Source organism: Pararge aegeria, chromosome 26, assembly GCF_905163445.1.
Source record: "Pararge aegeria chromosome 26, ilParAegt1.1, whole genome shotgun sequence".
In the NCBI taxonomy this organism is placed as follows: domain Eukaryota; kingdom Metazoa; phylum Arthropoda; class Insecta; order Lepidoptera; family Nymphalidae; genus Pararge; species Pararge aegeria.
The window spans coordinates 577,077-590,144 of NC_053205.1; the positions used below are offsets into that span (position 1 = coordinate 577,077).

Below are 13,068 nucleotides of genomic sequence, written 5' to 3' on the forward strand. Positions count from 1 at the left end.
TATTCTACGTTTGAAGAAAAAACTACACTAACAATGGAAAAAAAGATATTCCATACTGTAACGAATACGACGTCAGCCAGTGCACCGACCACAGATTATAGATAGACAATATGTCAAAGCCAAGCCGCCATGTTGTCGTACCTCACCGCCATGCCAAAAATACCGCCATTATGGTTTGGTACGTCAAGCTAGCCAAAGCCCGCCATTTTTTTGAAAAGTATTAAAATATTTTGTTGTACTAATATTGTTTTTATTTGCGTATCCGTTACAATACATTGAAAGTTTATCATAACGCACAATCTCGTTAAATAAAGTTTATTTAAATATCTATGACTAAAGTCTTCGAACAGTGCGTGTTGCCAGTTTTGACTTACGGATCAGAGACATGGTCGCTAACTATGGGCCTCATAAGAAGGCTCAGAGTCACTCAGCGGGCGATGGAGAGAGCTATGTTAGGAGTATCTCTACGTGATCAAATCAGAAATGAGGAGATCCGTAGAAGAACTAGAGTTACCGACATAGCTCAGCGAATCGCGAAGCTGGAGTGGCAATGGGCGGGGCACATAGCACGGAGAACCGATGGACGTTGGGGTCTTAAGGTGCTGGAATGGCGACCCCGCACCGGTAAGCGCAGCGTAGGTCAGCCCCCATCGAGGTGGACAGATGACATCAGGCGAGTCGCTGGGAGCGGCTGGAGGCAAGCGGCCCAGGACCGTGTATTGTGGAACTCCCTACAAAAGACCTATGTCTAGTAGTGGACGTCGATTGGTTGAGATGATGATGATGATTTAAATATCTCATAAATAATATTTCTACATAATTAAAGAAATGAACATAATAAACATAATTAAATTTGGAACACTAATAGACAGTTAGTTATCGGAAAACCATGTTTAACTCAACATTAAAATTTTAGATTTTTGTACAATTGAAACAATTGAATCACCCGAATGAGTCCGCAGACTCTGACAATTGAAAGGGTACACTGTCAAACCTTATAGCTAACTTCAGGGTGTCGGTTTTTTGTGACGGTGTGCGCGCGTGTTAGGAAATAGGGAATTACAGCATTTTATCTATGATAAACCCGATGATTATATTAAATATATCAACAAATCATAGTTTGTATACTCATTGACAATGTATTGAAAATAGAATAATGGACTTTAGTAGACTGTCAAAGAAAAGTATAGGGTCTATGGCGGGAGACGCGAGTTTGACAAGATAGATTGGCGGGAAAGAAAAGTTAGCACGGATTTAAAATTAACTAATTGAGAAAAGGAGACTAAGTAAAGTATTGTGGATAGAACGTTACAAATTGGGTTTAGATGATTTATAATGGAAACGATATACTTAACGAAATGTTGTTGTGGCGGAACTAGTCGTATGTACTGGTGATGGAGTTGTTAAAAGTTGTTGGTACTATGGTTGTACCTGATGTTGCATCAGATAAGTATATCTCATCCTTTGGGTTATTTAGGTATCTTATATGGAGCCCTAGCATTATTTTATACCGACAGTTTATGAAGCAGAGGTTGCTCTATACAAACAACTTGTTTCAAAAGTCCTGATGTTATAAGTGATAATAGAAGTTATGTTTGACCTGTCTTAAAATATGTCTTGTATCAAAGGGCCTAGCGTTAGCGTTAGTTTTTTTTAATTGATTGAATTAAAGAGCAACGGTAGAGTTTCTTGCCAGTGGTCTTCTCTGCCGGAGACAGCATTCCGAACTGGTAGTAGAGTCATTTGAAGGTAACAAGTAATATGAATTATAGAGAAGCTTAATATAGAGTATTAGAGTCAGTCCAGTTGTTTTATTTCACTCCTTGGGAAGTCAGGTTTATAGAGTACAGACCCACAACACTGCTCTAAAGCAGGTTGGTGGGCTTTAATTATGTCTTTTACAAAATGAATACTTTAATAGGAAGGAAGAATAATAGTCATGAGAATCAATAATTACTGCTAAGAAACTAGGTATTTAGCTTCAATAATACTGTTAATTAATGAAAGATCTAAGTGCCATCCTGAACATTGTTAGTATTGAAGTTAATAAGTGAATACATTTTTTAGCACGCGCATCGTAATGCGCCAAAAGAAGTACAACTTCAAAAATCCTTCTATTGCGTTTTTATATGATAACTCGAATCGAAAATCTTTTTTTTCCCCTCAAATCGCCTATAGCAGTTACTTAATGAGAACATCTGGGCCTACACGTTTAAATAAATAAACTCACCAAGAAAATATGTGCCTACTGCCTACCGCATTTACATAATATACCTACATATAACATCTTCTCATATAACATATCGACATATAAGATAATACAACTCGTTCACTGTCAAGGCCATGAAATCCCACAAGAGGCTAAATATAGTACGTGTCACGTAAAAGGCGAATTGTTCGCATAGTCGGACGATTAAGTTTATTTATTTGATATCGTAGACATGAGTGAGAAATACAAACCCGCCCCGTGAAGATGCTTGCTAAAAAAATAACAGAATACATTTTTTGGGGCAATTTTTAGGTGAAAACCAGTCATGGAACTCTTGTCCATAGATTTCGTTTTTACTTCTATCGCAGTTCCAAAAGACTGCCCCGAATGAATTTCGTGTTATCACCATATGCAAAAAATAACTGTCAGTAAACCACAGTCAATAAATATCTACAAAGTGAGAAACATTTAAAACGTTTTATATTCAAGCTTTCATGAATGAAAGTAATACCATAGATTGGAAAATTCTTCAACGTGTAACCGAATTACGAAATACTGTTGCAGGGTGCATTAGTATATTTCATAAGGAATCACCTTGTAAAAATATTAAATCAAAAGAAGTATATTTATTTATCGAACATTATTTGTTTGTCTGGAAAAATTAAAACATTCTAAGTGATTCAAAAAATTTCAAGTGATTACTATTGACAATCCTATTAAAGTTAAAAGACCGTCACGCTCATTGTACGGGACGCGTGCCTCATAAAGTGACAGAAGTTACTTAATTTTAATTTTGCGTGCGCGACGCGTACCTAATAAAGAGTTTATTGCCGGCTTCTTCTCGGTAGAATCTGCTTTCCGAACCGGTGGTAGAGTCACTACAAACATACATCCACTATTGACGTTTCAAAAGTGCTTATAAAGTAGGCTTAATTGAAATAAATGAGTTTTGTTTTTTTTAATTGTGTATAATTACTATTTATAATGACTACTTTTACACAAACTACGTCATTTACGCATGGGTGAACCGTTTTTTTTTTAATACTAAATAATTAACTGGATAGTAAAAACTATATCATGCCCCATTCCTCTGTGTCGATATAATTATTAAACATGGTTATCATCCAATCCAATATCCGATATATTTACAAGTTTTATGGCCACATCTCAAGGAATGAGGGGTCGATTGAACGATTGGTGGTGCAAGGACAGATTGTAGGAAAAAGACCAAGAGGGCGTTTACCTACTCGTTGGACAGATACGGTGAAATCCTGTACCCAGAACTCTGTGGTGGAATGCTTCCGACACGCTACCAACCGTCAAAAGTGGAGAAGACTCGCGCGGGAAGCCGTGCGATCCAATGATGCGACGACCACTGTGCCAAGAGTGCACGACTAAGAAGAATCATCAAATATGTAAATCAGCGCGGCAGCGTTCTTTTTCCGTGACCCAAAGTATACACCCACGTATGTATACGCCTGGCGCGCATTACGTTTCAAGTCATCTAACCGATACTTAAGCTATGAGCGCATTATTTATTATGTAAGTAAGTAGGTAATCGCTTCAGACCATTTAACTTACTTTCTAAATATAAACCGTATGTTGGTTTTATCTACTGCCTCGCAGGTCAATTGTGGCATCTTCGATTACCGATCATAAGGGCCCAAGTTCGATTCCTGGGTTATTAATGAGGCTAGCAAACACTTTGGTTAAAAGGGCCCAGTTTGTATCTATCGAACATAGAACAAAAGTAGTTTTTTTTTTTTTTAGTAATAATTGACATACTAAGTAATAAAAAAAAATATTTTATTGTAAAAAGAGCGGTGCATGGTGTCAATAGTTATAAATATTTTATTGACAGATATGAGTAGAGTGATTATTATTTCGATAATATCTTAAAAAGCACCCCACGCTTTATTTTAAATAATTTTTTTTTTTATTCACACTATTATTAATTTAAATTTATTAAAATTTATTCTCTGTTTTAGTTCGGTTTTCTATAAAAAGCGTGTTTTTTAGTTTTTTTTAAACTATTATTTATTTTCTACTTTTTAGTTTGGTTTATTTTAAACTGTTATTTGATCTAATCTACTATCAATTCCGTGATAACTTATTTAAAACAGCCCATTAAAAAGTAACAGCTAACGCCCTCTACCATTTAGTAGCTTAATGTTTTCTGTGTAATTTGTTAGGTACGCGAACGTCATCTGTTGGAGACGCCATAGGTTTTTTACATTTGGGTCTAGGGTTTTTTACATTTGGGTCTAGATGGCGCTGTAGTAATTGTAATTAATAGTTTGAAAAAACTAAAAAATCTTATTTTTTATATTGAAAATTGGAATAATCTTTTCAGATTAGTGTATTGTCATCGGTCCTCGATATGTATACAAAGTTTGAATCAAATCTGACCGTTCAAAGTGGGTCAAAATCGCGCCTAAAGAAGTCGGTTACAAACTTACAAACATACATACAAGTGAAGCTAATAAAAAGCTAATAAAAATAGTGTTTTTCCTCAACATTTGTCTATTTATATTCACTTCTAAAAGCAATAAACAATAAAAAAGGGACATTTTAAGTTGGAGAATCACTCGGTGTGCGTAAACTGACAGTAATACCCACCTCAACGCTTCGCTTATGCGGCGTGCGGTGTGTTATAATAAGTAGATAATAATAAATGTACTACGACAATACTCCCATCAAAATCCTTTGGTAGCGCAACTAACGAGACGTACAATTTGCTCATAGGTATTTGAACAGCATCATTTAACCTCAGAAATAAGGCCAACCACTTTAATAAGTAAAGTAGCTGCTAGGTAATCTTTAAGGATTTCAAATGACTTGGTTTTACCCGATTCGGAATGGAATTAAATGTGTGGACATTAATACGACGTATCTATAACTAGGTAGGTAACGTAGGTAGCTTTAGAAACAACTTTATCGCGACCATCTCAATACCATGTACACATATTATATGTAATGCACGTGTAAAAAAGTGCTATTATACCTAATATTCGAATATTGCGGATTACATAAACGATAAAAAGCTTGGGTTTGAATCGCTCTAACTTCATAGCTAATTTGTCTGAACCAAATCGGTTTTTATCGGTTTTAATATCTTTCAAAAAACCTAGAACCTATTGGCAGCGCCACCTACCGGTCCCAGTTTTATTTCCAAACGTAACCGGGCGCGGCGGTCCGCGGCATTTTTCTTGCTTTTAGCATTTATCTATACCGGTACCTTCTAAACGATGGGTCTAATTTGAGTAACTTAAAAGGAATTCGCAGGTACATAATCAATCTTAACTATTTAATTGGATAGGCATTAATATCATGATAGGAATGTCACCATCTTTCGATTCTAGCCATGTTTTTATTTACACCACGGTTATTGTGACTCTACTATAACAGTTAGACATATATCCTCGCGGACTTTTTTGTAGATAATAGTGATTACTTTAAATATGTAGTACATTATTTTTTTATATCATCAATCAGATTCGCCGCGTACGCAATTAAAGCTCCAAGTCGGTATGACATATTTAACAAACATAAATTGTTATATTTCAGCATATTTACAGAAAACCATAATAAAATATGCACTAAAACCTTCCGCATGATTGAATAAAGAAACGTTTGTCTTACTGTAGAACTGAGATTTTGTGCCTATGTTAGTCGTGCTTGCACGCCGTTACTCTCAATGAGTAACGGCGTAAACAAAGACGCACTATTATACTCATTGCGTTTGTTAGTAAAGTTCAGTAAGTTAACAATCGTAAAGCATGTGACAAACAATTTAAATAAGTTAAGACAAATGAAACCATCTTGACTAATATTATAAATTCGAAAGTGTTTTTGTCTGTCCTTCCTTCACGTCCCAACTAAGCAAGTAAACCACTTGACATTTGGCATATAGTTAGTTGGAAGACACGGACACAGATGTTATGTAATAAAGATGTCAAATTAATACGATTTTCGGATACAATCGCTCTTCTTACTTCTTTTTTTTTTCTTTTCGTTTAGAAGAGTGTCTTCTTTTTGCAGACGTTGGTGCGTGTCGTCTTTCTGGACAACTGCAACTGTCATCCTGCACAGACTGATCACAGCAAGGATTCCACAGGTTAAAGGTATGTCGTTTGATGTCGTTTGTCCACCTCGTTGGGGGCCGACCAACGCTGCGTTTACCTGTGCGGGGTCGCCATTCCAACACCTTGGAACCCCAACGTACATCGGTTCTCCGAGCTATGTGCCCCGCCCATTTCCACTTCAGCTTTGCAACTCGCTGAGCTTCGTCGGTAACTCTGATTTGATCACGTAGAGATACTCCCAACATTGCTCTTTCCATCGTCCGCTGAGTGATTCTGAGCCTTCTTATGAGGCCCATAGTAAGCGACCACGCTTCGGTTCCGTAATTCATAAAAAATCTTAGTAAGTTATTATTTCCTCCTGGCCGTATCCGACCACAGCGACTCCTTATAGCTTCTTCTATGCGTAACTGATGTGCTCTCACATTGACGTCAGTACTCCTCGAATAAGATTGTAATATATGGCCGGTGAAGGTCTGGCCTCTAACTCACTTCAATTCCCAAAGTGATAGGTCCATATCATGATAACACATCTTTAATATGCCGCTTTAGAACGTCTTTACATCGCAAAACCTGCAATTTGGAGTAAAAGGAGTAAAATTTGCGCTTAACGTTTCTTCACTCATTCTGGATATGTGTTAACACCACCGGATCCCCTTATTATCATCCCACATCATCATCAGCCGTTGTGCGTCCACTGCTGGACATAGGCCTCTTTCAAGCAGCGCCAACTTTCCTATTTTCTGCTTTCCTTATCCCGGAGGATGATCCTTAATCTTATATCTTTAAACGAGCAATTCTTGTATTTATATAATTGGAATCTCGGAATCAGCTCCAACGATTTTCATGAAATTTAGTATACAGCTAGATTCATTTACATTGGAATCTCGGGACAAAGGGCAAAAAATAACCTTTTTGAGAGATTCTGTTGCGTGCGATACGTGAACGTTAAACGTTACGCCAAACGACGGAATATCGGAATTGTTCTATAAAACAGTCCGCGACAACATAAATTTTTTTTTTTTGAGTCGGCTCATTCGCGGACGAAATCGCGCGGGTCCGCTTGTTTTCATAATATATCATAGATTTCCGCAAAGTAACGCCTGCTTCTGTCCAATATTAAGTAATACGTAAAATATTAATAATTGTCAAACTTCAATCTCGTGGACGAGATGGTTTATCGACGATAAATTAATTGCTTTGATTGCATTAATCGATGCCATAGGGATAGTATGATAGCATTTGATTTAACGTGTGGAACGTGTCTCTCTCTCGCCACGAGATATCTCGCGGTGCGCATACTACCGTACTGGACTTCTCGTAACTCCCCAGCAGCCAAGCAGCCGAAGCCCCGGCCGGCGAGCTACGGGCACCTGCACCCGGAGCCCCGAGTTGACTGCGAAGTGCTGCACTCTCCAGAACTACCACAAGAACATACTCTTGACGTTATCTTCGTGCACGGACTGTATGGTAAGTTTTACCTGTCTTTTTTATTGTACTTTCACTTTGTGTGTTCCATCGACTTTGTAATGGAGAGTGTGACTTTTCGATGTGTTAATCTTATTCCACAGCTTTATCAAATTTCAGAGAATTGGCGCACAGTTGGAAATAATATCCAAATACTATATGTGCAGTGGCGTGCACTTCATACATGCACAAAAGCACTGCATACCCAAATTATTTTATATAACTAGTATTGTAGGGGAGTTTTTCCATTTTATGCCATGTACCTGCTTTATGCATACCCTGGTCAAAAACCCTGTGCACGCCACTGTATATGTGTAATAATAAACGGGGGTAAACTTCTCCTATTCCATGTTCCCGTGCTTTTGACAAAGCATTGTAGCAATACATGTTTAGTTAAAATCTATGGCATGCAAATCTTAATTTACACAAATTCAAAAATCAAAAAAATCTATTCCTTTATTTCAAGTAGGCCTACTTTATAAGCACTATTGGCACGTCAAGTATATCCGTTTATAGTGACTCTACCACCAGTTTGGAAGGCAGATTCTACCGAGAAGGGCCGGCAAAAAACTCAGCAGTTGCTCTTTTCCAACATTTACAATCATTTCTCTATCTTGCGGGAGATGAGAGCGAAGCTGGCTACTTCCAGTCTACCTTGTCAATAAGGTATTCATCATTCATTAAAACAATAACTAATAAATTTAATAAAAGAAACGTGCGTGTACTTATGTACACGCGATAGAAGTTATACTTCTTTTGTGTAACAAGATAAAAATCTTTTCAAAAAAATTATAGAAAAAAGGTATTTTATGCATTGAAAGTTTTGTTATAACGCATTATCTGGTTATCTCACTACCAAGTTCCACTCAAAATAAATTAAAATTTGAGAATTTTGTCCAATTGAGTCAATAAATCACCGATTTTTGTCAGTTGAAAGTGTACACGGTCAAAACCGTTTTTTTTAAAACTAAAATGTTGACTAGCTAACTTCAGATTGTCGTTTTTTTTGTGACGCTGTGCGCGCGCATCAAAAAATGTTTCTCTCATAATTTTCCCCTAACACGCAAAAAGAAGTATAACTTCAAAAAAGTCTATGTTACTCTCCGTCTAAGAATTATAATATCAGTTAGGATGATGCGCCGAGCGTACTGTGTGGTATACCACACAGTACGTACCACACACTCGGCGTATACTACCCGTATACTACGTAGATATATCTACGATGGACAATGAAGGCGGATGTTGCACGCACATACCTACCTACGCGTCGTATATGTGAACATTTGATTTATATAATTCAGAGTATTTTTCAAACTATTTCACTAAAAGGGTTCCTTTAACCTACTATACCACTCTTAATTATTACTTTGAAAATGAATTTAATAAAAAAACTTGTGGGATGCAACGTTTGTCGATATACCTCGTCAATGGTGGGTGCGGCTGCTACCAGTGCCGAGCAGGACAAGAGGCGTAAATATGAAAACCTGGACAGCAGTTTCATTTTTGTGCCTTTTGGAGTAGAGTCTTTGGGACCGTGGGGTCCGGACGCACGAGCTCTTTTTAAAGAATCCTCAAAAAGGGTTATCGAGTCTACCGGTGATCCTAGAGCGGGCAGTTACCTTGGCCAACGAATTAGTTTGGCCATCCAAAGGGGCAATGCTGCCAGCATCTTAGGAACTGTGCCTCGCTGCTGCGACGAAGCGACGAAGTCTGTCTCTTTGTAGTGACTCTAACACCGGTTCGGAAGGCAGATTCTACCGAGAAGAAGCCTGCAAGAAACTCAGCAGTTGCTCTTTTCCAACATCAACAATTTACATTTTACATTTTAACATTGATTTTTCTATCATGTGAGAGATGAAAGCGGAGCTGGATGGTTCCAAGCAACTGTGTTTTAACATATTCTTTAAATTTATGCATCGGTAGGAATCATATTATAAAAGCGTATAAATCATTGTTAACTATCACGCGATCGTAATTAAACGTAGGTAGAAATCCCACATACACCGACTCTTAAATACATAACCCTTCGTTCACATTGCTTGAAGTCGGGTAGACGTAGGTAGTTATTTAACCCGCTCAGCCTTGACATGGCGTACAAACTGACATTGAAGCTATTTTTATACGTGTACGGCTTCGTTTACCCGTAATTATGTCCCCGCGAAGTTGTCTCGCATTACGTTGCACAGCGTTGCTAAAAAAATAAGGCAGAAAAACTTAAAAGGTGACACTGATATTCGGAAAAATGACTGCAGGTTTAAAATAAATGAAAATGATGACGAATTTTTTGACCTAAGGATGCCATTGTCGAATATTACAAAAAGTAAAAGCGATGCTAACATACAAAATAACTATATTAACTATTCAGGTGAAGATATAATGAAAACGGATGTTGATAGTCATTTATATTTATATCTTAATATATATAAATCTCCTGTCACGATGTTTGTCCGCGATGGACTACTAAACTACTTAACCGATTTTAAATAAAATTGGCTCACCGTGAGCAGTCTGGTCCAACTTAAGAGATAGGATATCTTAGATCTTTAATTATAGTCGCAATTTTATTTTATTGCAAATTATTTGTCACATGTTATATATATATGTATATATATACTACAATACTCACTTAAGGCTAAGCCATACTGAATACTTTAAAAACAAAATCAAACGCAGACGAAGTCGCGGGCAACAGCTAGTATATTTATATGCTGACTGCCCACGAGTCACAATAAACTCCCTGGCGAGTCGGTGATCGCTGTGGTTGGTTCCGGGTTCGCTTACCGGCAGGGGCAAAACCATCGCCTTTAAGCAGAGTAACACCGGCAACCACGCCCTTCACACCGGAACACAGCAATGCTGCTAAGCGGCAGTATTAAGAATGGCGGTATCGATAGTACTTCTCCGGACGAGCTCTGTAACAAAAAACTCTATTACTTCTAAAAAATCCTCCTAGCTTTAGTTTTAAGTATACAAATATGGTTTAAAAATGTATAAGTAAATTCATTAGTTGTCGATTTAAGTTAGTGTTATAATTTGCATAACATGTTCACAGTAATCAATTTAATGTTTTTTTTTTTTTTTTTTAAATGAAACTACACAAATAAAATGGATTTGAATATATTATTATTACATTGTAATTATTTGCTAATCATAATCACATTAATTTTAATTTATTTATTTCTAATCTATTCTATATGCACACTGTAAATGAAATTGTACTATGGAATGCAAGAAATAAAAGGCTTTTTATTTTATTTTATTTATTTATTTATACAAATATGGTTATCGCCATAATCTCACTACCGTGTATATTTACGCATCATGTACGCACCCTATGGCTCTGAAACATGGTCGTTAACTATGGGCCTCATAAGAAGGCTCAGAGTCACTCAGCGGGCGATGGAGAGAGCTATGCTCGGAGTATCTCTACGCGATCGAATCAGAAATGTGGAGATTCGTAGAAGAACCAAAGTTACCGACATAGCTCAACGAGTCGCGAAGCTTAAGTGGCCGGGCACATAGTTCGGAGAAAGGATGGACGTTGGGGTCCCAAGGTGCTGGAATGGCAGCCCCGTACTGGTAAGCGCAGCGTTGGTCGGCCCCCAACGAGGTGGACAGACGACATTAAGCGCGTCGCAGGTAGCCGTTGGATCCAAGCGGCTCAGAATCGTGGAACTTGGAACTCCCTACAAAAGACCTATGTCCAGCAGTGGACGTCTATCGGTTGATGTGATGATGATGATGTACGCACCATCTATGGGCCTACTCTTATAAAGATATTCTTGACTTTGACTTTGACTACATTACGTAACCGAAAAATTTCTAAAACTGTCATTCTTTTTTGCAGGTTCATTAGGTAATACGTGGCGGCAAGGCGAATGGCAAATAAAGTACGATAAAGCGCCAAAGAAAATCCCACTACGTCGACCGCATTCCGTACCCACCTGCAAATGTATCGATGAACGAACAAAATGCTGTAGTGATATCAGAAGTGATGACGATATTGAAATCCGACACAGGAGTTCTAATGGGAATTATGAATTTAGTACCAAAAATGATGAAAATGATGTATTAAGTGAAATAAATGATGAAAATGAGTCTAACACTAAAATTAAAAGCTGCAATTGTGGTAAAGATGCCGAATTAAATGATAATAATGCTACACTTAACGAATTAAATGCAATGAAATGCCGCGATATCGAAATAAACGATAAAATAAGGCAGAAAAACTTAAAAGGTGACACTGATATTCGGAAAAATGACTGCAGGTTTAAAATAAATGAAAATGATGACGAATTTTTTGACCTAAGGATGCCATCGTCGAATATTACAAAAAGTAAAAGCGATGCTAACATACAAAATAACTACATTAACTATTCAGGTGAAGATATAATGAAAACGGATGTTGATAGTCATTTATATGATAATATAAAAAAGATTTTGCCCAATGAGAACTTGCTGATAACTGAGAAGTTTTACAACAACACGCTCTTAGATGATGTCGATATAGGCAGCTATGAGACCCAAGCACAGTTTGTCAAGGACTTATTCGAAAACAGCGTAAAAGTTAAAAGTGATGAAAGTGAAGGTGAAGTGAAGGCGAGTGATTGCAAGTGCGGAATGAAGTGCGAGGCTGGGTGTGGGTGCATTTGTGACGATTGCTACTCACCCTGCTGGCCCAGGGACTGGATAAGGGTGGACTACCCCGGAGCGAGGGTGATATCCGTTAACTACACGAGCGATCCCTACTTGTGGCGACCGCTCTGGGTCAAGGAAAGCAAAAGGTGAGTCATAAAGATTCAAGCTCAAGAAATAGTGATCGTTACAAACTATATCCCATGGAAATATTTGCTTCCTAGTTTCTAACAAGCACTGCGAAGATCAGCTAGCCTATTCTGTATCTCAGTGATATGAAATTAAATTCGAAACTCTGAGATCCATCTGATTCCAAATTCCAACAGAGATTCAGTTCCTACAACTTCATCTTGGTTCAGATTATAACTTAAAAAAAACGATAGAAATTTTATAGTTTCTATGGTTGTTTTTGTGATTTTTTTCCTTCCCCATTTACAAAAAGATGATAATCATTAAGACGGCCGAGTGGCGCAGTGGGCAGGTTCCCAGGATTGCCTCGACTGGAAAATGTTTGTGCGATGAACATGAATCTTCTTTAGTTTCTGGGTGTTTATACGAATATTATAGTATTTATGTAATTTATTCATGAAAATATTCATGAATAAATTACATAAATACTATATCAGTCAGCTTGGTACTCATAACACAAGCTACGCTTACTTTGGGGCTAGATGT

The 13,068-nt window shown here is 37.5% G+C and overlaps 1 protein-coding gene across 4 annotated transcripts in view; it reads left to right on the forward strand.

The window, feature by feature from the left end:
- The window catches only part of LOC120635225, a 30,774-nt gene that overhangs the window by 12,301 nt on the left and 5,405 nt on the right, over positions 1 to 13,068 (forward strand). For 3 of the 4 annotated variants that reach the window (XM_039906175.1, XM_039906178.1, XM_039906179.1), the window contains exons 3-5: positions 6,251 to 6,333; positions 7,624 to 7,761; positions 11,606 to 12,542. In XM_039906175.1, the coding sequence (XP_039762109.1) occupies positions 6,251 to 6,333; positions 7,624 to 7,761; positions 11,606 to 12,542 (1,158 nt within the window). The remainder of the gene's footprint in view (positions 1 to 6,250; positions 6,334 to 7,623; positions 7,762 to 11,605; positions 12,543 to 13,068) is intronic. The other variant, XM_039906177.1, reaches the window with a different exon arrangement.